Source organism: Heterocephalus glaber, unplaced genomic scaffold (genome assembly GCF_053883595.1).
Source record: "Heterocephalus glaber isolate CG9 unplaced genomic scaffold, H.glaber_assembly_v1.0 deba00001497, whole genome shotgun sequence".
In the NCBI taxonomy this organism is placed as follows: Eukaryota; Metazoa; Chordata; class Mammalia; order Rodentia; family Bathyergidae; genus Heterocephalus; species Heterocephalus glaber.
In genome coordinates this window covers 61,070,191-61,096,498 of record NW_028258320.1, presented here as the reverse complement: position 1 = coordinate 61,096,498, position 26,308 = coordinate 61,070,191, and the positions used below count along the sequence as shown (strand labels likewise).

At 42.3% G+C, this 26,308-nt stretch overlaps 1 protein-coding gene across 2 annotated transcripts in view; it reads right to left on the bottom strand.

The window, feature by feature from the left end:
* Cpxm2 (carboxypeptidase X, M14 family member 2) overlaps positions 1–26,308 on the bottom strand; it is a 143,471-nt gene that overhangs the window by 29,294 nt on the left and 87,869 nt on the right. For both annotated transcript variants that reach the window (XM_004838762.4, XM_021253316.2), the window contains 3 exons: positions 21,535–21,619; positions 20,456–20,606; positions 9,874–9,962 (listed from right to left, as the gene is read on the bottom strand). In XM_004838762.4, the coding sequence (XP_004838819.1) occupies positions 9,874–9,962; positions 20,456–20,606; positions 21,535–21,619 (325 nt within the window). The remainder of the gene's footprint in view (positions 1–9,873; positions 9,963–20,455; positions 20,607–21,534; positions 21,620–26,308) is intronic.

Genomic DNA, 26,308 nt, shown 5'->3' with positions numbered 1-26,308 from the left:
CAGAGAAAAGACTAAGAAATTTCCAGGAGCCCCTAGAACTTATATTTGAATTTAGCAGGATTAGAAAACACAAGGTATATATAAAAATTCAGGTCTATGCATACTTGCTATAAATGAAGAATTGGATATTGAAATTTAAAAGTTATGTAGGAGTACAAAGGACCTAGAAAAGTAAAAAAGAAAAAAAAACAGTGCCGGAAGACATTTAGTATCTAATTTTAAGACTTCCTCTAAAGCTACAGTAATCAAGGCAGTGTTGGTGTAAGGAAAGACATATAGATCAATGGAATAAAACACAGAATCTAGAAATAGAACCACTCATATATGGTCCACTGAGTTTTGAAAGATTATTTAACAGTAACCTTTTATAGAACATAGACTCAATTCAAGAGCCGAGGAAAAGATAGTGTTTTCAGCAAATGGCACTAGAACACCTGGTATCCGTATATAAAAAAAAAAATTTCAACCCTTTATTTCCATATATAAAAATAACTTGAAGGGATCTATGAACCTAAATATGAAAGACTAAAACTATAAAACTTTAAGAAGAAATTATAAGGGAAAATGTTTATGAATTTAGGGTAGGTAAGAATTTCCTAAGATATAAAAAACATGATGTATAAAAGAAAAAAATGATAAATGAGATTCTATAAAAATTTAGAACTTTAAATGACATCATTAAGAAAATGAAAAGTAGTCCTTAAACAGACCATATTTATAATGCACATAACCCATGACCAGAATATATAAAGAACTCTTACAGCTAATTAATAGACAACCCAATTAAAAAGTAGTCACAAGAAGATGATAAATAGCCAGTACAGCCAAGGAAAGGTATGCAACACTAGAATCAGAAAAATACTAATCAGTACAATAACAAGATCATATTATACACTCATTAGGGAGATGAAGTTAAAAGTTTTAAAAGAACAAATGTCACCTTAGGTGTGAACCAGTTAGAACTTTCTAATACTGCTAATGTGAATGTAAAATGACAAAACCATTTTGGAGAATAATATAGAAATTTCTTGTATTACTGTTAAGAACCAACAGTCCTGTTCTTAAGTTTTTACTTGAGAGGAATGAAAACACATGTTCACAATAGATTTGTACATACAAGTTGAGTGTCCCTTATCTGAAATTCTTGGGACCAGAGTGTTTCAGATTTTCATTTGAAATGCACTTGATCTGCAAAGAGGATAGCTGCTCCTGCTTTTTTTCAAGTTCCTGTCACATGGAATATTGTTTTCCACCCTTTAACTTTCATTCTATTAGTTTCTTTTTGAATTAAGTGTGTTTCTTGTATGCAGCATATTGTTGGATCTTGCTTCTTGACCCATTCTGCCAGTCTATTTCTTTTGATTGGTGAGTTGGGACCATTAACAATGATGGTTATAACTCATACATATTGATTTATTATTGTCATGACTTTTTCTGTGTGTTGGATTCTCCCCCTTTGCTTTTAATTTCTTGTCGGGCCCAAAGGATTCCTTCTGCTGGGCTTCCTGGGGTTGTGATCCTCGATGTCTGTTCCTAGGATATTATCTAAAAGTTTTTGGAGTGCTGGTTTGGTATTCATGAAGTTCCTAAGGTGCTCTTTGTCATGAAAGTATCTTATTTCTCCATCAATTCTGAAAGATAATTTTGCAGGGTACATCAATCTGTGTTGGAGGCTGTTTTCTTTTAGGGCTTGGAATACATCATGCCAAGCTCTTCTTGCCTTGAGGGTTTGCATTGAGAAGTCGGCTGTGATTCTGATGGGCTTTCCCTTGTATGTGACTTGTTTCTTTTCTGAAACTGCTTGTAGAATTTTGTTCTTCTGTTGGGTTTCTGGAATCTTAACCATTATATGCCTATGTGTAGATCTTTTTTTATCACAGCTACTTGCAGTCTTATATGCCTCACTTATATGTTAAATTCTTTTCCCCTGCTTGGGAAGTTTTCTGCCATCACTTCTGTGAACAGTTTTTTTTATGTCATCTGCACTCTCTCTTGCTTCTTCATTGACTCTGATCAGTCTTATGTTATGCTTCTTTGTATCATCTAGCAGCTGCAGGATTGATTTTTCATGATCCCTTTCAATTTTAAAGAAATTTTTCTTTTCTGGTCACTAATTGCAATCTTATCTTCTATATCTGAAATTCTGTCCTCACATTAGTTCATTCTGCTGCATAGACTTTCAATGGAGTTTTTAATCTCCTGGAAATCTGTTTGCATCTGTTTTATGGATTCCATTTGTTTCCTATGCTGGGATTTCATCATGTTCTTCAGCTCCTCTATTTTTTTTAATCTGTGTCCTCTCTAGATTTATTAATCATGTCTTGCACTATGGGCACAATCTCTGTTGTTATCTGAGAAATTATTTCTGATTTCATTTTTTCCAGATCCTCTTTTGTTGCCAGTTCAGGGAGTCCAGGTGGTTGAGTATCACAATGTTCCATCTCGTTTCCCTTTGAGGTTGTTTTAGGTGATCTGGAAGTCTGGTTTTGAAACTTGTTTACATGTCTTCTCATTTCAATGGGGGAGGGGGAGTGTGCTGCTGGTCCCCTCTTGGCTCACCTCCTCTGTGCTTGTGGGGTGGTATGGCAGCCCGGAAGCCTCCTCTTGTGTGCTGTGGGTGGCTCACCTCCTCTGTGCTCGCCTTTCCTGCTTTCTTAATAAATATCTTTGGATATGAAATGCTCAAATAAATATTTCTTGAATGTCTGTTTTTTTCATACTTTAATGACAGTGAGAAGGGGAGGCTGAAGAGACAGACACCACACCTGACCTCCTGAAGCAGGCAGTGCTGCTACAGATGGAAGGTACTGCATGGGTGCTGAGTAAGAACAACACATGGTGACCATGGTAACAGGCATTATGGGTTAAACAGTGGTCAAAGCATGCTGCAGCACAAAAGTGAAATACCGTACATATGTGCTGCTTTCTAGATTTTGCTTTTACAGTCAGCTAGTCAGACTGACAGCTTTTGTCAGGAAAAATGACAAAAGCTTCCAGAGAAGACAACAAGGATCCTACTAGTCTTAAGAGAACAAGCCACCCTTCAGGGCAGAGGACCAGAGACACCCTCTCCCCAGAGGTTACCTTGCCTTACATTGCTGAATAAGTACCTGTGCATTAGCTCTTTAGTAGCTTGATTTGCTGGGTTAAACTTTTATTAGCAATTCCCAAGTGCAAGATGACCTGATCCAAAGAATATTGTGCATTCATTCAATGTTTATTGAGGGGCCTGTTTCTTGCTAATCACCCAATGAGGCCCCTGTATGTGTAGTGGAGGGGGAGTCTTCATGGGATAATTTCACACCTACACCTTAAAGAAAGGAGGGCTGCTCAGGTGCTGCATGATTAGAGAGAAAGGACATTCAGCCAGGGCTCTGGGAAGGCAGGTACTCATTAGGGTGGGCTTTGCTGTGTTGAAAGATGAGCTGGAGCTTCTCAGTGGGAACAGAGAAAGGGCATCATTTCCAGAGGGATGGCACAGGCCTGAACGTGCCTGAACAATCTTCCAAAACCCTTCTGATCAGCCAAATTATCCATAAAATGTCCTTGTAAACTGTAAATAAACAAATCTATTGAAAATTTATGGTGGGTTATAGTCTATTAGAACTGGAAAATTGGCATTATGCAGAATTTATGATACAGTGTAGTTGTAACACTGTGTGCTTCATTTACCTTTTGTAACAACATTTTGTAATAATCAGGTAGAGTGGGTTTTAGGAGCAGCTGTAAAGAGTGGGAAGATTTATCATGGCTATAGCTTGGCTTTTATGGCACAACTATAGAAGTGACAAGCATGGTTGAAAATTCAAAGTCTAATTCTCTCAGTTACTGGTTCAAAAATATGCTTCACTTTACAATAACTCACTTTCTATCATAATATTTAGGTGAGAGAAAGCTGACTACTAAGGACTCTTGTTTGTGAGACAGCCAACACAGAAGCCCACCATACAGGGAGAAATGACTTGCAATGGAGATGCAGTTTCTACGCCCATCATGAGAAGGGATAAATAGTCCAGCAGGGTGGCTGGGGCCACAGCCAGTTAGTGCCACAATTGAATAAATGAAGTAACTATCAGGTCACTAATAATGTTAACAAGAGCAGTATGAGTGTATCCTGTTCTCTGTTGAATTTCACCATCATGACTGCCAAGTAAGTAGATAAGGCAGAAGTAATTGTCCCTATTCTACAAACACAGAGACTGAGGTTCAGAGAGACACTGCATGATTTGCTGAGTTACCTAGCCAGTACAGGTAGGGCCAGAACTTTGGGTTCTTAGGGTTCTTCATGCTACCTACCCTGTCTGCTCATGAAGGTTCAGTAAAGCAACGAGTGCTGGCACATCTCACTGTCCATTTTGTCTGGTACACACTGGGACCATTCTGAAAAATGGTCACAGCACACTCACTATATACTTTGAGACACTGTGTACTACTCCCTGAAGATGCAGGATCATTCTTAGCCCCAGCACTAATCTCAGCAGGTCCTGATTGACAAATGACCCACTGTCTTGTGTTCAGATCAATGACTAGTTCTGCAGTCACAAGAAGCATATGGCATCACTAAATAGGCACCAAATGCAAGCTTTCAGCCCAGGCCTGGCTGTCCTTTGGTGTTATTTCTCCTCCCTTTCAATTAGCTACAGAAGCAACATGCTGTAATCCTAGAGATCATGATCTTGATGCTGGAAGGCCATCATCTTCCCTCAGAATACATGCTTATTCACAGATATGAGAAGACTCTTGGGCCATACAGCATCAAATCTACCTCCTTATATTCTACCTCCATCATAGTATTTCCACACCAGCCCCACTTTCCCTCCATAGATGCAGTGCTGGCTATTAAACGAACTGCATGCCATCATACTATGGTATCAAAAGTACCTTTCCCTTGTGAGAAGATGGGCATTTGAAGAATCTTCTTTAGGAAAGTCCTTTATAATTCTCTATGCACCGTAGCACTCTGAATGCCAGGAAGCATTTTTCCAATGGCCATGAAAGACATGGGCGGTGATCCACCCTGCCCTTCCCAACAAAGTACTCATGGACATCACTAGGAACAAAGTTCTCCATTGGAATGAAACTCCTTCTTACAAGACAATGTGGGGCCGGGTATTTAGCTCAGTGGTTTTGCCACCTGCTGCGCAAGGGCAAGAACCTGAGTTCAATCCCCGTACCCCACCCCCAAAAGACAATGTGATTGCTTCCTCTTGAAAACAATCAAATGTTCTTTGTTAAATCTAGGTCTTCGTCTTCATGGTAAACATGCAGTCTTGATAGTTACAGAGAGAGAAAGGAGTAGTTCTCATCATGGTTTATAGCCTGCCTTCTCAACAGGGGAGGGGTAAGGAAATTGGCTCTTCAGGCCTGAAATAAACCTTTAATATTACAATACTTGTGCCCTTCCAAAGCTCAACTTTACCTGGAAAAAATTTATTCCGTATAATTGACGTAATGGAGGAAGAGATGATTAAGGAAAAAAGGTCCAAGTTTCCCTAGGGAAGCAATATGACAAAAGGTTGAGGGACACTGCCTTAGAGAGTCCCAGGGTTCACAAGACCTGTTTCTTCAGCTATGCAAAGGGAATAAATTTTGCCTTCTGGTGTCTACTATATTTTAGGCTCCCCTGTTTCCCTCCTCTACAGAAGAGAGGGAATAACAAGCCTCTTTTCTAGTAATCCTTTTTCTGGCAATATATCATAAGGAAATTATTTATAAAGAATGGTAAATTTATGCACATGGTGACACTTGTTGTAGCATATTTTCTACTTTGTCATATTCATTAAAAGTTGGGAGATATCTAAAAGCCTCAGAACAGGAGAAAGACTATGATGCCTCCACTCCTCAGTCCACACTTCAGCACCCCAATTACAACTGTGGAGACAGCAGGCGAAATGCTAATGATCCAATGTTAATTGAGAAATGTAGAGCAAATATGTGACTATCTTCTGATCAAAATCATGTAATTTTGTGAGCAAACACTGGATAGAAATAGGGTGCTATAGTATAAGTGTATAAATCTCCCCAAAATTACATACTGGAACTAAGTGCCATAGTATATAGGGGTGGGGCCTTTAGGAGGTGATTAAATCACAAGGGTTCCACCCTTATGAATGGAATTCATGTTCCCATAAAGGAATTCAAGGGAACTAGCTGGGCCTTCTGCCTTTCCATTTCCTATTATATGAGTACACAGCAACAAGATGTCATCTTGAAAACAGACAACCACTCTCACCAGATGTGGAATCTGCTGGCAGCTTGACCCTGGACTTCTAGTCTCCATCATTATGAGAAATAAACTTCTACTGTTTATAAAATACACAGTCCCTGGTATTTTGTTACCATAGCATGAACAGACTGAAACACAAGGGGAAAATAAAAAGCGGTCATTCTTCAGCACAGAGGGTTTATGGAGGATTTCTCAGACTTTTGAGTTGTTTGATGTTGATACAACAGTGTTTGACAAGTGAATGAAAACATCTTTAAAAAAGAAAGGTGGCAGAAGAGAAAAAGTTCTCTTCTATCCTTTTTTCTCCTTTGGCCAATGGGAAAGGAATCCCTGAGAGAGGGAGGAGAGAGGAAAACACAGTAAGAGGACCTTGCTGTACTCTGCTGTGCTGTGGCTTCCTGTCACCATACTCAGCCCCCAGGGTTAGGCTGAGCATGCAGCAAGTGGGCAGGCAGAACTGCAGCCTCAACAGCCTGATGTCCTTGGCCATCCTCAGCTGTCCTGGAAATCAACATCACTAGCCAGCTGCCTTACAATCCACGTCTCATCACTTCCCTTCTGTCTGCCTGCATCACACTGTATTTCAGAGTCAACCAACCAGTACTCTTGAGCATTTAGAGTGGGCAACACTGTTCCCAAAACCAAAGTCAAGTTAAACCTTTTTTCCGAATCCACTTCTTTCCATCTTGGGAAAGGTACCCATTTCCCCATAGGAGCATGCCACACCCTTTTCTCTCCCCAGTTTACTTCCATAGGTCATTTAGGACTTGCCAGCAGCCTCTGAAACACCTCCTCACTCACTGTTCTTTGGGCTCAGGAGGTCCCTCTCCCATGGACTCTGCTATTACTCTTTAATCTTCTCTCCACACAGAGAGGAAAGATAGTTCATGAAAATAATGTCATTGATCCTCAGACTCAGGACCAGCCTCCTTTCCTAGTAGACTGCCAGTTGCTCCAGACAAACACCTATGCACACCTACTTGCACATCTTTGCTCTTTGTGCTCTCTCTGCCTGGAGTCCCTTTCTTCTGTTGGTGCCTCCCAAAGCCTGGCCACACACCTTGAACAACATTGAACAACATCTGTTCCCACCTACAACCAAAGCCCTTCCCAGCCATGGACAATCAGACTAGTGGCTTCCTCTTCCATCCATCACACTGGTAATGACCTCAAATATATGTCTTGATTAATTGCATATTATGGACTTTGCAAAACTGATAGGGCCTCTGCCCTCATCATCCCAAATGAAGGAAGCTGAAAATGTACATATAAATAAGCAACCAAGCAATTACAAATTGTGAGGCATGCTCTGGAGGCCTTCAGCATTCTCTTGGCACAACCCTCCCACTCTGCTTCACAATATCAATGTTTGGATAATCTTCACATTCTCCTCTGCTTCCCGGCCCCATCCCAGCCATCCCATCTCCCCTTTGCCTGGACACAGCCACACAAGTCAGTGGTTGAAAGAGATTTATGGTACAGGGCAGTTGTGAACATTTTCATCACCGCCCTCTTATAATGCCATAAGCTTCGCTGTTTTCTCATTTCCTGGTGCTGTTTCTCATTTTTTCATTTGTTGTAAAGTCTCTTTCAATAGTACGATAAACTAACCATTTTTTTCCTGCAGTAGAAAGATTTCTACAGTAACCTGGGAGACTCCATATGGAGAAATTACTAAAAAAGCTGTCTTTTTTTCCCCATTCTTGGGAGCCAGGAATCCAAATGGCAAATCACTTCTGGCTTGAACACTCATCAGTATTGACAGATGCTTCTCTAGATGGCTTCCATTTGAGTGCTGCTGGGCAGTGGGCTCTCAGAAGAGTCAGCCAAGGTCCCCTGACATGGCTGTATGGGGGACCCTAAGTCTTCTTAGCTTTGGATCCCCCAAGGGATAGTGATCAGAGTTCCCTCATGTGATGACACATGCTTCACCAGCTTTCCTTGCATACAAGAGCCCTAGTTCTTCTCATGGGACAACTAGCCAAAGATGCCAGCACCCAGACTCTCTCTGTACAATCAGATCACTTTAAGTGCACCTATATTTATTGCTCTTGAAATTCATTGTGCCAAGTTGATATCTATCTCATCTCTGGGCTCTGCAAGATGTCCTGAGATGTCCAATGAGCAAATTGGTTATCCACTGGTGCGTCCGAAGATGGAGCAGGGAACAACCATATAAATAGTCTGAGAATGTAGAGCAGCAGGCATGTTATAGACCTCAAGTCCAACCACATTATCTCAGTTTCTGAAGAGCAAGACAGCAAGAGGAGTTTGTTAGCACATCCCACCTCCAAGCCTGTGCTGACAGGTGTCTGGAAGCTATGTGTGTGTATCTCAAGTTAAATGACACGGAGACAAACCAGGCATATTCATTCCATGGGACTAGAGTCTGGACCTCAGAAACATCTGCATCTGTCCTAAGTGGCTGGCTCTTTACCTTGGTATCTATGAGCCCTTCCTTTGGGCCATATTCCTTTGCCCTTGGTGACTCCCTGTTCTGAAAATGTATCCAGGAAGACATTTCTGCTTGTTCTGTCTCTTCAAACAGATTCTCGGGCTTTTAAGGATTTCTCATTTGCCCACACCTCCTCCTGCGTTCTAGCACATTCTGGGGGCAGACATGGAACCGGATTTCAGAGGCAACGCCCTCAGCACAGGCGCCCTTCAGCTTGTTCTAATCACAGTGGCCTCTTCCCCTTCTGCTGCTGGCACGCACAGGTCACCATGACAGAATTACTGGGTCTCTGGGATTAAACCTAGAGAATACCCTATCTGGTTTCTTTCTTCCAACTGTACTCAGAATCAAATAGAAGTTGTAAACCTGACTGTTCAGTAGAGGCAAAAGGCAAGCTCTTCAAAATGTGGGTTCTGGGCCAGGGATCTAGCTCAGTGGTGCTGCTGCCTGCCTCGCCAGTGCAAGGTCCCAAGTTTGATCCCTGGTACAAAAATGAAGCTAAAATGTGGGTTCTTAGGTCCTTCTCCTAAATATTCTGCTTTATTTAGTCTGAGATGAGTGAAGTATGGGTGTTTTTTCACAAATTTCCCCAGGTGATTCTTATAGGCATCCATGCCAAAGACTGAGACTCTGAATATGAAGAGTAGCACTTTTCAGTATACTGCTGGCTCAGTTTCCCCACCTTTAATAAAGGATAAACACAGTCCCTACTCTCCCAGCTGTGAGGAGGACTGAGTACACTAGCGGGAGCTGATAGCTCAGCTTGGTGTGTTATCCTAGATCCTTTCTCTCCTCAAACTCCACACATAGCCAACATCCTTCAGTGATCTCATTCAGACATGCAGTGGTTTTAGGAACTAGAATATTAAGTAAGGAAAGTCTGGATTTGAATTCTGTTTCAACCATCTGCTAGGCAGGAGACTTGCTCTGGACACCCAAATCCCAGTGAAGCAATTTCAGCTGTGAAACTCAAATTCCTGTCTCTCAAACATCATCTGTTTTTTTTTTTTGGTACAAGGGATCAAACTCGGTTCCTTCCACTTATGAGGCAGGTGTCAGAACCACTGAGCTAAATCCCCGGCCCACATCATCTTAATTTCTTAAAAATGGGTACATATGAAGTGCTTATGGGCACATGTTCTGTTGCTCTTTTACAAACTCCTGACATGAGTCATCATGTTCTGGGCCTTACCTGGCGCATTTCCTTATAGTTGTGGTGCTTAAAGTCCAGGTCATCGGTGGTGGTCATTTCATTCCGTCGGTGATAATAGTTATTAGGATCTGGGGACAGAAAAATGATTTTTAGTTGCTTCACATCATTCTTACTTGTAGTATCTCTGTTAGAGACCTGATTCATGCAAGGACTGTGGGGACAGCAAAATATTGCTAACCCAATCCAATCTAGCTTCCAACATGGCTTGGACGTGAGAGAACTAACCCCTAGGAAGAAATGCAGTAGTCAGAATGGCCCAGTGGTTAAGAGTGTGGAGCCAGAATGCCTGTTTTCAAATCTCCACACTTCTACCTGTGTGTAGGATGACCTTGGGCAAGTCATTTGAGCAATCTTGGTCTTAGTTTTCAACTTGTACACAGGGAAGAGCATGGCACTTCGCTCACTGGTTTATGGTTAGCAGTAGCTCCTTCTCATCTGACAAAGAGTGGCAAAGAGTCTGACAGGCCCTGCCAGGCCGGTAACATCTTCAGCTGGAGAATGCAGCCCAAAACTCTGGCCAGTGCAGAGCTCCCCACTATGGGGCATACACAGGTTTTAGAAGGCTCACCGCAAACCTCAGGGACTGTGAGCAGTGTGGGCACCGCAGCAGCCTCTGTTTGAACCAGTGGTTTGAAAGCTCAGTGTGGAGGCAGAGCTGGTGGTGGGCAATGGAAAGACCAGCACTCGTTCCCTGGGATGTCTAGAGCAGCAGGCTCCATTCATGTCACCAAATGTGGTCCCCAGGCCAGCAGCAATAGCTGTTTACTAGACCCAGCACAGACCTACCTAATAAGAGTCCAAATTTTAACAGAATCCCAGCTGACTCTATAGGCTCCAAGTTTGAGAAGCACTTTGTCAAAGTACTGAGCACACTGCCAGCAGGGAAGAGGCATCAGTACATGCTCCATCCACCTGCCATCAATGGAATAGAGAGTGTCCTTAAAGATAGGCTTTGCCTTGGAGAATTGAGGGCACTTGCATCAAGAATCATAGATGGACCCAAACACTGAAGGTAGAGTTCTTAATCTTCACAAAAGAGTTTCTAGTAATACTATTAGAAATAAATAACTCATGAAAAGGGAGCAATTTGGGAGAGCAAACTGGCATTTTGTCCAGACAAGAAAGCAAAAGCCATCCAGGCTCAAATGCCAGGTATTTCTCAAGTACCTTCCTTGGGGAGTATGCTAACCATGGCACTGGCAAGCTGCCTTTCCTTTGATTTCCAAACCTGCAGGTTTCAAAGTAGAGGGAAAGAATATTTCTCTTACTCTTTATACTGAACTTACCCACTTGCTGTTTTCTATTCAGCTTTGCACCCCCAGCCTCAAGGGCCTGTTTCCAAAGGACTTGAAAGCCCCTTTTTGTTTTCTGAACACAAATTTTGCTTTCAAGGTTGTGAAGGAGGATTGATGGAAAACTCAGAGCCCCAAATATAACAGAGTTCTATGTTTGGCAATATGCTTCCTTCCTTAAGACTAATCAGTTTGCTGAAAGATTTGGGCACAAGTTCCAGAACTGTCTCAAAACCACAGATATTTTTCACAACTTTCAATCTCCTTGTTTTAGGCAAATTACTTGTCCATGTATTCTGAATGGACAAGGTTTTGCTGAGAATCTACTAGGAGGCATCACTTAGGTAAAGAGATGAGAACGAAGCCCAGAATACAACTTCATCCTCTAAGCTCCCTCCCTGCTCCTTTCTGAGGACAAAAGAATTCCTTCCTCCCAGGGGGAATCTACTCCAGGTGATTCAACGGAACAGCCTTGCTAGACATGCAGGTATGAGCATGTGGCTCAAGGCCAGCCATGAACACACTTGCTCCAATCACCATCACTGGCTCAGAGATGACCCCAGGCCCATCCTGGACCATCTGATGTCTCTTCTGACAGAGCTGTACATGAAGTGTCTTTTCCTGTGAAATTGCTTGGATGAGACAATGTAAGTTTGAGGTGTTAGCAGCCAACCTGCCAGTCTGCAAGAAAATAAGAGGACCAGCCTGACCCCTACCCTAACAAGAAGTCCCTGAGATATTAGACGTAGCTTTGCTTGAAGCCAAAACTAAACCCACCCTTGGGCTTTTAATTTATACCAGCATAATTTTTTTTCTTAAGCTAATTTGAGGAGGGTTCCTGACAGTCTGTCAGGCTTTGCAAATCAACCTCCTGCCTGCTTCAGATTGAAAATCAGCTGATTCCTTGGGAACATCTTAGTTATGGGGGTTGACAAACACCAGCTGTGGTACCTAAAACCATCTTTCTAGCCTTATTCCCCTGAGTACCCAAATTCTAAGCTCTATTCAAGCTAGTCTACTGATTCTCCTGTGTAAGCACACCATTTTTGACATGTGGTCTAACCAGAGAGTGACCACCTTATGCTTTTTATCCAGAACTATCCTGGTTTTAAAACTGGAAACCCCTTTGATCCAGGCAGACTGGGATGGGTGGTCACCCTGTCTAACCAAAAAACTCTAAGACGCAGATCCCCATTTATATGACAGCTTAACTAAGCAGCTTCAAGTCACTTTACTTCTTAAGACTCATAGCTTTGACTCACACAAAAATACTGGTCACTATTTAGCCTTTTATTTGCTGCCTTAAAGACCACAGTAAATAAGAGAGCAAACTCATGACTTTATCATAAGCAGTCAGACAGGGCTGAACTCTCAGAAAGTTGGGACAAAAGGAGAAAATACGCTACAACTGTGGCCTAGACACATCAGCTGGAGGCATGGCCTCAGGATAAACAACAAAAGGACCAGGCCTACACACTTCTCCAAGGGATAAGATAAGTGGAATGAATAATCGATAATGTAAAATAGGAAGAAAAGGTCCAAAGGGGTAGGGGTAGTGGGAGGGGCAGGGGAAAGGAAAGAAGGGAAAGGAAAAAATGATGAAAAATGGAAAAAATGGAAATAAAGTCTTTGTAAATAGGGAAGGGTGGAGGGAGTGAAGGGAGGGCTAGGAATGGGGAAAAAATAAAAACCAAGATGCATTATATAAAGGTACAATTCCCAATGAGAAATGTAATTGTGTTGTATACCTACAATGTACCAATAAAAGAATTTAATGCAAAAAAAAAAAAAAAGATAAGTGGTAACACCTGATCTAATGAAGTCTAGATAGGCATTAGTCACCTTAGTGAGTGACCAAGATCCCCCAGATCCATCCCTTTCCTGAGAAGTTTTTTGTTATTTCCAGATACTCTTGCTTCCCCGTTGGATCACTATTACCTAAGCAACTATACTTGTGACCTTATTAGTTGATCATAGCTTTAACCCATGTTGTACCCACATGGTTGTGCTCTATAAAACTTCCTCTGTAAAGTGGGGTCCTCGACTACCCAATTGGGATCCCTCCTGTGTTTCAGGGGCTATTATCTCAATAAATATTTTCCTACTCTTAACAGTCATTGTTCCTAGAAATCATTCTTCTATTTTGGAAAACACAAACTGTGCATATCAGACATTTAACAGGTTGGGAGTTACAATATTTCCCTTTTATTATTTGGAGGTCCATATTTCATCCCTATATCAATATCATCACTGGCTAGATATGACCTGCATTTGGCCAGTGATCAGGGATTGATAAAGGTGTGGCTTTAATCATAAAGCAAAAAGCCTTCACTAACTTCATTCCATTATCCATTTAACTCATGCTGTGTGCCCAGTAAGGCACTGGATGATGGCCATACAAAGATGAAAGATGCACATCTCAACTACAAGGGGCTCCCTCAAGGTCATAAAAAAGAAAACACACCCACAGACTCTCTTACTCAGGAGATGAAGGCTATGCTCCTCTTCATCTTCTGGTTCAGGAAGGACGTATGAAAGGGAGATGAGAGCAAGGAGGGAGGGAGGGAGGGGGAGAGATAGAGAGAGAGAGAAACACACTCAGGCCCAGCTGCCCTCCTTTAAAATTTAGGCACCTGGTCTGTGGTTCTGAACAGCTCCAACAGGAATCAAACACAGGCTTGACAACAAGCAATTTGACATTTCCATGACATAGGCATGAGCTATGTTGGAGACCAGGAGAAAATGAAGACGGTGTCAGAAAGAAGACAGGCCAGTGGACCTGGCAAGAATCCCCACCTCCTCTTTTCAGTGCTGGAGCCAATAGCTTGGCGTTTCTTGCTGCTGGCCACTGAGGTTTACATGCTTGGGTTACTTTGCTCACTGCTCACCAAATCAAAGGAGGCCATATGTTTTGATAAAAAGGAAAAAATGATTTATTTAAAGCTATCTCTAAGGAGATACAGATCCCCAGGCAAAGCCAGCCCTGGCACTGGGTCAAATAGGGAGCAGCACATCATTTGTGCTTACTATTTAATAATGCTCCATTCCATATAACCCTTATAACACAACCTCCTCACTGTGCACCTGCAGAACTCCAGCAAACCCTCCAGTCCCCCAACACCTCACTCTGCAGACAGCCCCAGGGCTGGGTAACTGTCTGCCAGGAAGAGCTGACAGGTAGTTTAACACCTTCCCAAAACAATCAACATTGGGCAGTCGCACCAAGAAGACCTTAAGTTTGTTTAAACCCAGTAAGGCAAGCTGCTTCCTGCCACAGGGAGGACAGGCTACAGCCAACAGGTCTGACCCCTCTGAGCTGAGAAGGATCCCCAGGGAAGGCAAGTACAGCTCACCCCCTGCATGGTGAGGGCAGTATCTGCTGTCTTCTCTCAGACTCTTGGGAGCCTCTGAACAAGTGCTTACCAGTGTTTGAGTGAGTGACTAGTGAAGAGGTGGATGGATATTCTAATCAGGCTATTTATGAAAAGCCAATTATTAAAGATACCTTTTGTAGGGCCAAGAGACCTCTAAAGGAGCCATCTGGTTACTGGTAGCTCTAAAGGAGCCACCTGATGCTATTATCCCCTCACCACACAGGACAGAGAATGGAGAAAAGAGTGGAGGGATGGACAGTGGAAGCCATAGCCTCAGGATGGAGGATATCATGAAACAGTGAGTGAGTATAAGTATGCCCTAGAACTGTCATAACACAGTACCACAAACCAGGTGGCTTGCAATCAAAATGTATTCTCTTTCACAGTTGTAAAGGTTAGAAGCTAAAATTCAAAGTATCTGCAAGGTTGTGCTCTAAAGGCTCTAGAGGAAGGTCCTTCCTGCCTCATCTCAGAGGTCGTGGGTGACTTTGGCCACCCTGGGTTGGTTCCTGGCCACATCACTCTTGCCTTGGTCTCCACCATCCCTGTGTGCCTCTGTATCTGTTTTCTCTTCCATTGAATTTAGGGCCCACCCCAATCCCACATGACTTCATCTTAACTGATTATATCTAGATACACCCCATTTCTAAATAAGGTTCCATCTGAGGTTCTGGGTGGACAGACATTCTGGAGGAAACTCTCTAGCCCAGCAAAGTCAGTCATGTTAAGCCCTATACAGAAGACCTCTGAGAGAAGCTGATAACCACCATCTTTCTGAGCTGAGCTGCTTCTGCACAGAAAGAGGTGGGTTCCTTGCTATGGTAGAAAACACCAGGCCTAGAGTTTGATATGACAAAGGAAGGAATCTTTGGTTCTCCAAGGGACCTGCCTTCTCAACCTCAAACACCAGAGTCCTCTGCATGAGGGAAGACCTGAGAGGGAGACCCTGGCATTCTCATTCCTAGAAAAGAACAGACTAATCACATCCACAGGTTACACATAGACAAGACCGAAAACAGTCAGAAAAGGGTTAATGAGGATGAGAAATGAAACTCACCTACTGTCCATAGGGTCTAATGACCTTAGGAATGGATCAGCTATAAGACAAAATGGCCAAACCAAGGGCAATAAAAGAAGGAAGAAGGAGAAAGTAGAGAAAATAAAATTGCCTGAGAACATAACCTGTGCTGGTCCTCTGTTTCCAGGGGACCAGCAGAGTTCTTCTCATGGAACTCATGGCTTTGCAGAGCAAGGCGCCAGCTAGCTGGGGTGTGAGGAGAAAAGAGGTGATGGTCTCCATTTTTAAAACCTGGCAGCACAACCACCACTCACCTATCACCTCCAACCCAGAAGCCCATGAGACAGGAAGTTGGAGGAAAACAGGGACAGGGACAGGAAACATCGGAAATCAAAGAAAGGTCTACATGGGCCAAACAGTCTCAATAACATAGTGCAGGCCAGTTTAGGGGAGGAAGGTGCAAGCAATGGAGTCTTCTGTGAGGATGGTGAGGGACCTCAGACAGAGAAATGTTGATGTCTGGGTCTGCGGATCTGTTATGCATCAAAGCCCCTTTGTCATATCAACTTTTTTAACTAGTCTTCACATCAGTCAGCATCACTGGAGACTGTAGTTTTAGAATCTAGAGTAACTGGCAAGAATGGTCTAAGGTGACCAGGAACAGGGCTGAGAGAAAGAATGTGATGCAGGAAGTACAGGGCAGCCAGGCAACTACCCCAGGAAGCCGCCACAATACTAGGCAGGGAGAGAGAGTAGATTTTCTGTGGGAACTGTGATGAGGGCCAGAGTTATTTTATTTGATCATTTTAAGAAAGTCCAAAACTTTTAAAACTTAGTGAAATTCTATAAGAAAGATATTATTTCCCTTTTATAGGTAAGGAAAGTAAAGCAAAGCAAAGACTATTTCCACAAGTTCCTTAAAACCATAATTACTAAGGATTAGATGTGAAATTTGAACCCAGGTCTGATCTGAGCCAAAATTCCTGCTGTTTCATTCCACCAGGCTTCCCCTGAGAGAGATACTTCACCTCTTTTTTAAGAGCGTGGCAACCAGTAAGGATGAAGGTGGCTATACCAATGAGCTCTCTGTGCTCCTCCTGATGAGGCTGAGAACACCCCTTTTTGCAAAGAAGGCCTGAAAGAAGGGGAGACAATAGGCATCTTCATGCCCCATCTAATTCCTGACTCTTCAGAAGCCTGGGCCTGGGTCCCAAATGAATCATCAACAGGTTGGTACAAGAAAGCATTCAGACTAGGGCCCAACTCTATAAAGAAAAGGAGGAGGTAGCAAAACAGATTTATTTAAGAGTTCTTGCAGCTGTCATGACCCAACACAGCAATAGGTCATTTTCCTCCCAATTTGTACATACTGATGAATGAGGGAGCTGACTGAAACATGACTATAGCTCAGGAAGACAGGTGGTTGTTTTACCATTAAAATAACTTTTCAATAACTCATGAACTAAAAAAATGGCTTGGGCGGGATCCCTAGTGGGAGGAAAGAGAAATAACATTTCAATTGATTCTGGCTGGCCTGGAGCAATGACTCAGACACTCACCTTTGGCAGGTCCTCGGTGCTCAAAGGACAATAAGCTCCCTCCCAGACCTCCATAGAGCTCATCACTAGCTGCTAAGTCAAACCCAAGAACTGTGGACATCTCAATGCTGTGCAGAAGAACAAGTGCTCAGACTCGGTAGCCAAGAAGACGGAGAAGTGGCAACTTCCTTCAAACAGGTCAAAATCACACATTCATAGCAGAATCCACTGGGAACCAATGAAGTCTTAAGCATCCATTCCTAACCCCAAAGATCATCTCCCAGGACTCTGAGCATGACCCCATCACACTACAGGGAGGTCATGTGCAAAGCTCATCAGGTTCTTTTAAGAACCAGGCAGTATACATGGCAGTTTTCTTTATAATAGCAAAATAACCTACAACCTCCAAGGCCATAACCCTGAAGTCAACTTCTATCCTACCCATCTTCAGATACTCTCTCCAGGTTCTAAGTGTAAATCTTTAGTCTAAACTGGACATGTCTGTCCAACATGGGAAAGAGAGTTTTTTTTTACTTTGTAAAATTAATACCAATAAAATTATTTTAATTTCTTATTTTTAATTGTGATAAAATTTACCATCAGAGCTATTTTTACATGTAGAGTTCAGTAATATTAAGCATATTCAAGCAGTACAACCACCACTACCACCCATCTCCAGAACTTTCTCATCTTGCAAATTTGAAATTCTTTATACTCTTAAACTAAAACTTTTTTTTATTTACATCTGAGCTTTAAAAATCCTACTACTAGACCATGGTATATAGTAATGCACTTTCCAGATCAAAGATTTCTGGAAATATTCTTTGCAAGTCTTAAAAAGCAACAGTACCCCCTGAGTCTGCCCCTACCAGAGAGTTCACTGAAAGATGGGAAGAATTGGAAGAGACAGAACAAAGTGATACAGAAACAAAGGTCAATGAATTTTTCATAACAAAAAGCTCCAGGAAGAGCAAGCTCCCAGCTGGCTGCATTTAGACCTCAGGTTTATCTTGGGTTTGCAGAGCTGAATTGGTTGGGCCATTTCTGGCTTTGGCCTCATTAAGCTTATGAAGGAATCTTGCTGGCATCATCAGGTGATAAACTAGGCTCATTTTGGACCTGACTGCCACCCTGGTCTTCCGACTTCACCACCACCAGGCAGCATGTGTGAACAGCCAGCACCTCTAGAAAGACTGCTAAGTAAATCATAGAAGAAAAATGGCCCTAAATATTGTGTGGGGTGAGGGGAACCACACTGAGTCCATACTTGAAAGCCACCCAAATTTCACAATGCAACTGTCTTTGTGAGGGTTTCAATAGCCCCCAGGACCTATCTTCAAACACACACCAAGAATAACTTCATAGGGAAATATTTATTTCATGAGACTTGCACAGACTGTCCTCTGCCCTTTCCAACAACAGATGAATTCCTGCCTGCAGAGAGAAACCATGACCCTGCTCTTTAAAGCAAGCCGACCAAAGCTGGGCTGAACAAGGCTCCTAGCTTGATTCAAAGAGAAACAGAGCCCATGATTCTCTCCCTGAAGATTCCTGCCAACAACTATGGCCCCACATGGAAGCAGGCTGGACCTGATACTGCAGTTCCTGCAGAACCAGCCCCAGAAAGAGGCTCAAATCTCAAATCAGGCAGTGCTACAACAATTTGTACTGTCAGCTATGAAAAGATGCATGTCATTTGTACCAGCAATCCTACTCTCTATGATCCAGTTTTAGGAAAAAAGAGTGTAGACATGCACACAGGAAACGATGGAAATGAGGATGTGCACTGTGGAGCTGTTAATAGGATCAAAATATTGGACACAACTGAATTTCCAACCTCCCAAGCCAGATGAAAACCACAGGATTTTGTTCATAGACTAGGAAAGAAAGTAGTCATAAGACAGAAAATCTCAAGTAGCTTTAATTGTCATGAAAAAAGTTATGCAAGCTAGCAAGTACAAATAAATATAACATGAAAAATCTGATGTGAGGGTAATGAAGCAGGTAGATGGGTCCAACTTTTTCACCATGTAGGGTTTGTGTTCTAAAGTTCCTTGGTTGGCAAAGCAAGATCATAGACATTATGGGATTGAAAGAAAAACAGTAAAATGACATTGAATATGCTTTGATAACACAATGAATGTGACTTCATGGTAAGATTGTGGTAATGATGGAAATAGTACTGCAGCTGGTAGACCGTCCCCCAATCTCAGCAGTACTAGGAGGGACTGGGGTCCACAATACACCAGGTCCCAGTTTGCATGGGCCAAGAGGAAGAACAAGGAGATTTCCTGAGGGAGACATCTGCAAGAGATGGGCTACAGCTCTGCTTTTGTTCCTCACGGCCTGGCTGGGGGGAGGAGGGGCAGAAATGAGCAAGTCCCTGTAGGCTCCAACATGGGATGGCAGGAGGTTCTTGGTCTAGCTACCTTCCCTGGAGATGTCTGTCGGGATGAAGAGGCTGCTTCCTGTAAGTTATTGAAGGCACAAGCCTGTGGCCTCTGAAAGGCCAGACCAGGCTAGCCTATCCAGAGCAGACCCTGTTAGGGACCTAGATGATGTATGTGAATTCCTGCCTTTCTTTTACCACACTAAGACTCCACCCAAATCCCATCCCATGAGAGTAAGGCCTGAGGATACAACCTAACAGAGTGAGGATTCACCCAAGACAGACATCTGAATAAAGCTCTTTAAACAAGAAGAAAGCATGGAAGTTATCCAGTTCAAAATGAACTTCTGGGCCAAGGTTCATTCTGGGTTCAGTAGTTCCAGCACCTGCCTCTCAAGCACAAGGTCCTGAGTTCGATCTCCGGTACAAAAAAAAAAAAAATGAACTTCTGCCACTACCTGCCTCACCTCCACTACCCAGTATAGCAGAATCTGTCAAAGACAATAGGTATGCTTCCTCCCAATTTTTCTGTAGTGCTCATTATTGAACCCAGGGTCTCAGCCATGCTCACAAGCATCCTACCACAAGCTACATCTCCAGCACCTCTAAAACTTTTATATAATGTTTTTGCTCACTTTTGGGTAACAGTGTTAGGTAAATTTTCAACCCTGCAGGGTAAATATGCATCATTTAAACATCACAGTAGGCAAAACCACACATGACAACAGATCTCAATACCATCAATGTTTATGGTGCTTCTGAGTGGGGTTATGAGAAATTTATTTTTGTTTTCTTTTTGGCTCATCTATGTTTCTGTAATATTCTACAATAGACATATATTTTCTTTTTAACACACGAAAAGGTTTCTTGGCATATTTCTACTTGCCTTGGCTATGCACCTGTTTCCCATTAGCAGCCAGCCCTACCGGAAGTACACAGGGTGAACTCACCTGGCAGTGGGCAGCCCAGTATCTCCAGCCTCATACAGATGTTCCCGTTATCAAACCAGGACTGTGGGTTGATGCGAATGTAGCGGGCCACCATGGGGACGGGCAGCTCGTTGAACACAGGTATCTCTTTTTCACTGTTTCCTTCAAATATCTATTTACACTCAAGGGGAAAAAGGAGAATCTTTTACAGCTTGATTATCAAAGCGTAAGAGAGGCAGTAATTCACTCAATCAACAAGATGCTATTAAGGAATACTAACATGTACTAGGCATTGAGGGGAAAAGAGAAATGTGTGCAGTCTGGACCCTTCCCCAGGAAGCCCCCTAGCAAGAGTGGGGAGAGTACTTATCTACAGTACACCAGTCTGCCAGTGTCAGGCAAAGGGATACCACAGAGCTTTGGGATTTCAGAAGAAGAGGACCAAGCAAAGCAATCAGGAGGAGGCACCATTTGACCTGGCACTGAAGGAAAACTATTTCTACCATAGGAATGGGAGAGATTCTACAGGAAAGGAATAGTAATGGTTAGAGAAGCCCATGGGTTTCATTGTCAGAACAGCAGCTGGTTGCCTGCTACCAGAACATGGGAGCCTTGGTGTAGGGTGAGAATGAGAAAGAAGGTTAAAAAAAAAAAAAAAAGAAGCTGCAGTCCGAGTATATAAGGCATTGAATACCATGCTAGGAATATGTACTTCAGAATCTGAATATGAAAATGACAGGATCAGAGCTAATAATTGGGCTAAAGATCCAACATCACTACACTGAAGAGCCGTGGGAGCCCCCAGCATGCCTTAGATACCACATATCTGCACAGAGCTAATAGTAAATTGTACAAGAGGGCCACAGCCCAGAGCTCTTCTGTTGGGGTAAAGGCTGAATTCTCATTTGCCCTCAATGTGGTACACTTGGTACTGAGCTTCAGGGCATGGAAAGGGGGTCATTCTCTCTTGGACATTCATGTTTAGTTTGAATTGACACAGAACTGGCCAACCCGCAGGGGACTAAGCATATGATGCCTCTCTTTGCACAGCCCACACAGCCAGGCACGAAGGGTATGGTTATAGGGAAGAAGAGACTTACCATGTCTCCAGATCCATTCTTAAGAGTGACCCATGTATGGCTATCATTGCTCACCATGACCTTATAGGATGTCACCCAGTCACTCCTATGAGAAAATAAAACATTTTTGGAACAATACTCTTTAAAACGTTTATCTCTTTCATGCAGAGGTGTAGAAGTAAGAACAACAGCACTGGGCCAAACATGATACTTCTGAGCTTTGCGACCTTGGCCAGGTAACTGACCCCTCTATGCCACTGTTTATTGATCCATAAAATGGGAATTGTTAAAGTAACAACTTTGAAGGATTAATGGAAGCACTCAATGGTTTAATACCCTTTAAACATTTGGGGTAATCCCTAGCCCCTTGTAAACACTCAATGTTGATCATACACATGAAGGTATACAAATACCTACCTATTTGTATTAAACAGTTGTAGCATGCACACCAAAAGCTTAATAAAGTGCCACATGGAAATATAATCTCAGTAAAAATTATAATCAGGGCAAATTGCCCTAGAAATTTCATTTGGAAAACTAACTTGAGAATGTAACAAACCAGATCCCACTAACCTCAAAAATAACAGCTTGCGTCTATAAAAGGTACTGAATTTCTTCTTGGCCGTCACTCATACAGACAGTCCCTGCCCCAGCAAGAAACCAGCAATGGCTAGGCCCTGTCACCACATCCTCCTACCCAGAGATTACTGAGGGTGAAACAGCCTTAACTTGACTCCCCAGCATGGAGGGCAATCTGGTAGGCTTGGCAAAAACAAAACAAAACAAAAACCTTATATTAAACAAAATTTTCCCTCTGTTTTGGCTTTTTATATAATATTAATTGTTAGGCAGCATAGAAAAGTCTTTCTGCATACTTCTTCTACTTAAGTTTTAAAATACTGGCACTGAGCACCAATTTCCTGGTCTCTCAGACAATCCTGACCAAGGAAGACTCAGGGCTCTTTCCTCACTGTGAAATCTGCTTGGCCTCAGAACCCAAGCTATCTCAACAAGGTTCTGAGTTTCCAGTCAGAGTCAGCACTGTCTAATGAGTTTAAGAAGAGCAGCAGCTGGTTCTACTCTTTCTGGTTCATCTGACTGACTTATTGTGAAAAAGTCTTCTTGTCATTTTATACATGCTTGGAAACAAAGCCTCATCTCACACCTTCTTCCTTCTCCTCTCTCCTCCCCAACAGCTTTGTCCAAATACTGGATGGAAGCCAGGATCTATCAACCTACACTCTGAGAGCTCTGAGCAGGAGCCAGGGCTTCAGATGGAGATGCAGTGACCATGCCTGGTGAAAAGCACCTCAGCAACAGCTCAGGTCCTTTGCCTGGAAAATTGTCCTCACCCAAAATAGCAACCTGATTCCCATATTCAAATAATTTCCAAATAACTTGCAGCCGCAGTGCCCTTTGCTGCCTGTTATTCAGCCAACAGTGCCCAGTGGTGACCGGGCAAGGCAGACTACAACAGGAGTGGGAGTTGTCACCTATTGAGTTAAAGGTGAGGAATTCAGGAAATCCCTCATCAAAAGAAACACACAAGCACTATAGTACAAGGCAGATAAAAAGACAAATTAAGTTCTACCAAGAAAAGGAAAGGGAGGGGGAAAGGGGGACATGAAAGTTGTAATCATTTCTCAAATATATACGTATATGTGAACAAATCTACCATTTATGTTTGAATAATAATTAGTTTTGTGTCTCTGATCTCTTTTCTGAACCTCAGAGCCGTGGCATATCCTTCTGCCTAAGGCAACCTCTCCGCTTAGTCTCAGCAACATCTCAGATTTAACCTTCCCCAACCAGCCGATTGCTTTCTGTCACTGTGTGCCCAGCATGGTGGCCTAGCACAGCCCCCACCTCCAGAAAGGCTCCTCCACCCCCCAGGGAGGCCACAGTCCTGGTGGCACCTTTGGCACTCCACTTCCCTCTGCCCTGTTCTCAACCCGCCCCTGAGCTCTGTGGGTTTATGGCCATATCTCAGTGCAATGCACACAACTCTTTCTGCCTCCACTGTCACCACCCCAGCCCCTTCTCTCAGTCCAGGACTATTGCCGTTCCCTAAAATGGTCTCCTGGAACGTAAACTGCCCCTCAATCTAGCCTGCTTGCTTTCCTAATAAAATACTAGCATGTCACTGCTTCTTTAATACATCTCTTAAGTATTAGATATTCTTATAATAAACAAGCACTTATTTTAAGATTGAGATCAAAACTTTCACCATGTTCTGTTTACCTTTTGTTTTCTGCATTCTTTCCTTCAATTCCTGATGCTGATTTCCTGCCTCAGGGCCTTTGCACAGACTGTTCCTCTGTCTATACTCCTCCCCTTCCTATGTATTCTGAGTCAGAAATCAAATTTATCAAAAAGCTCTCCCAACCCTCCAATGTAGCCAGTTTCTGTTCTTGTATTTGTTTTTCACAGTGACTTGAGTTTGTAATTTTAAATTCTTTTCTGGGATTGTCTGACAGTATCTTTATGTCCACAGGAGTCCAAGGAAGTCCACAGAAGGAAGAAAGTGAGAACATGGGATTCTGGAGGCCAGGAAAGGAAGCTGATGTTCCTGGAGTGCACGGTGCGGGGGAGGGGGTAGAGACTGCCTGATGGGCTTGTACACCATGTGGGGGGATAGCACTTCTTCCACTGGGCAGGTTGAATTCACCAACTCAATGGCCCAAGGTACCTGAAGACCAGTTAGAAAGTCTCCTGAGTCTCTGAAAAATTCACCACAGCAGAATGTTTGCCGTCAGAGACTGCCTCCATGTTTCCCCTGTCTACAAGATACAACAAACTCTCCCTACTGCCACCTTTGGTGCCAGCTGAAAGGAAAGGAAAAGAGCCACAGAGAGGTATTCTTGGCACACGTTCACGAGGCCCTTGCTCATGTTGTCTCATGAACAAGTTGTTCGTGTTGTTGCTGTTGTTGCTGTTGTGTTTTGTTTTGGGAGTAGCTGAGGGTCAAACCCAGGGCTTCATATATGCTAAGCAAGTGCTCCATGGAGACACACATGCAGCCACATAGTCTTTCACAATTTATATTTCTGCCTATAGTCATACTTTTTTCATTCTCATTTCTTTCTAATAGTCTGTCTGTGAATATAGCACAATCTACCACAATTTGTCCACTTTACTGTTAATGAGCAGTTTCCAGTTTGGACTATTATGAACAGTGCTTCTCTGAATATTCTTGAATATAATATTTTGCCAAATACATACAGAATTTTGTTAGGGTATAATTGAGAGAGGAACTTATGTGTCATTTTGTTATATGTCATAGAATAGACATATGTTCATATACTTGTGTTCAGCTGTAGTAGTTTTCCAAATTAATTGTAACTCTCTGCAGTGATACCAGCAATACGTGAGGGTTCTGGTTGCTTCACATTCTTTCCAATGCTTGGTATCATCTTTCTTTTACACCCTAGGCATTCTGATGGGTGTATCCTGTTATCTCATTGTAGCTTTTCTTTTAATTTATTTGGAGACTAATGAACTTACATGTTTTGTATGTTTACTGGGCATTCAAATAACATCTGTGAGCTGCTTACTCAAGTTTTCCCCCATTTTTCAATTAAGTTGTCTATTTTTCCAGTCCTGATTTTCAAGAGTTCTTTATTTATATTCTAGATATGAGCTAAATGAATATATATCACAAAATTAATTTTAATTTTTTAAGTTAACCATTTTTTTTCAACATTTTTGGTATCTGTGCCTTTTTCAGTAAAATCTGCCTACTCCAAGATCATAAGATATATACCAATGTTTTCTATTAAAAGCTTCATTGCTTTACCTTTTACATTTAGATATGCATTCCATCTGAAACTGACCATCGTATGGTTTGAGGAGGGATTAATACACATTGTTTTATATACAGACTTCCAATTAACTCAGGACATTTACATGATTATTTTCTTTTACCTCTGAGTCTCATTTGCCATAAATAATATGTTGTAGAGATGTGTAGATGTGTCTAACATGTGTAGAGATGTTTCTGGAGACTCTGTTCTCTTCCATTGGTCAATTTCTTATCCTATCTTAAACTTGCCCCGTCTTAATCTTACTATCTTCCAAAGTATGTTTTCCCACTTTGTTTTTTGATTTTCAAAGCTACCTTGACTATTCGTGGCCTTTCACCCTCCCATATAAATTTGAGAATCAGCTTATTATCAATTTTCAAAACTAAAATCGTATTTAAATTGGGATGACTGAATATATAAATCAGTTTTGGGAGAATTGACATCTTTACACTATTAAATTTTCTAGTCTATAAACATGATATATCCCTCGATTTATTTAGCTCTTCTCTTATTTATCTTTTGCTAGATTTAGTCTTAGAAGTTGATGATTTTACACACAATATCACTAAATTGAATTTATTTCTTGTTTATCGCTGGCATTACCAGCCACTCAGGTCTGGGCTGCCCTTTGATCCCTAAGAAACATGAGAGGCTTGGTGGAAAGGAAAAACGGTTTACTCAAATCTAGCTCAGAAGGTGTTGGGCACCTAATAATGCTTCACATATTCAACTCATCTTGTTCACCTCCCCCCAACTCAAGAGGAAAGGAATCAATGAAACAACAGACAAGGAAATTCCCTGGCTTTCCTCCCATCCCACTCAGGCCATTTTCAGCTTCTTCCCTCCCTTGTGGAAAAGAACTTGAAGGCCCCTCCTAGGACAGGTATCTGCATATTCCTTTCAGACAGGTATGTTATTTTCTAACAAAGTGTTACCTTTCTGTAGATTCATCTGAGCTGAGGAGAGGGGCAGGTAATGGTTTACATCCTCAG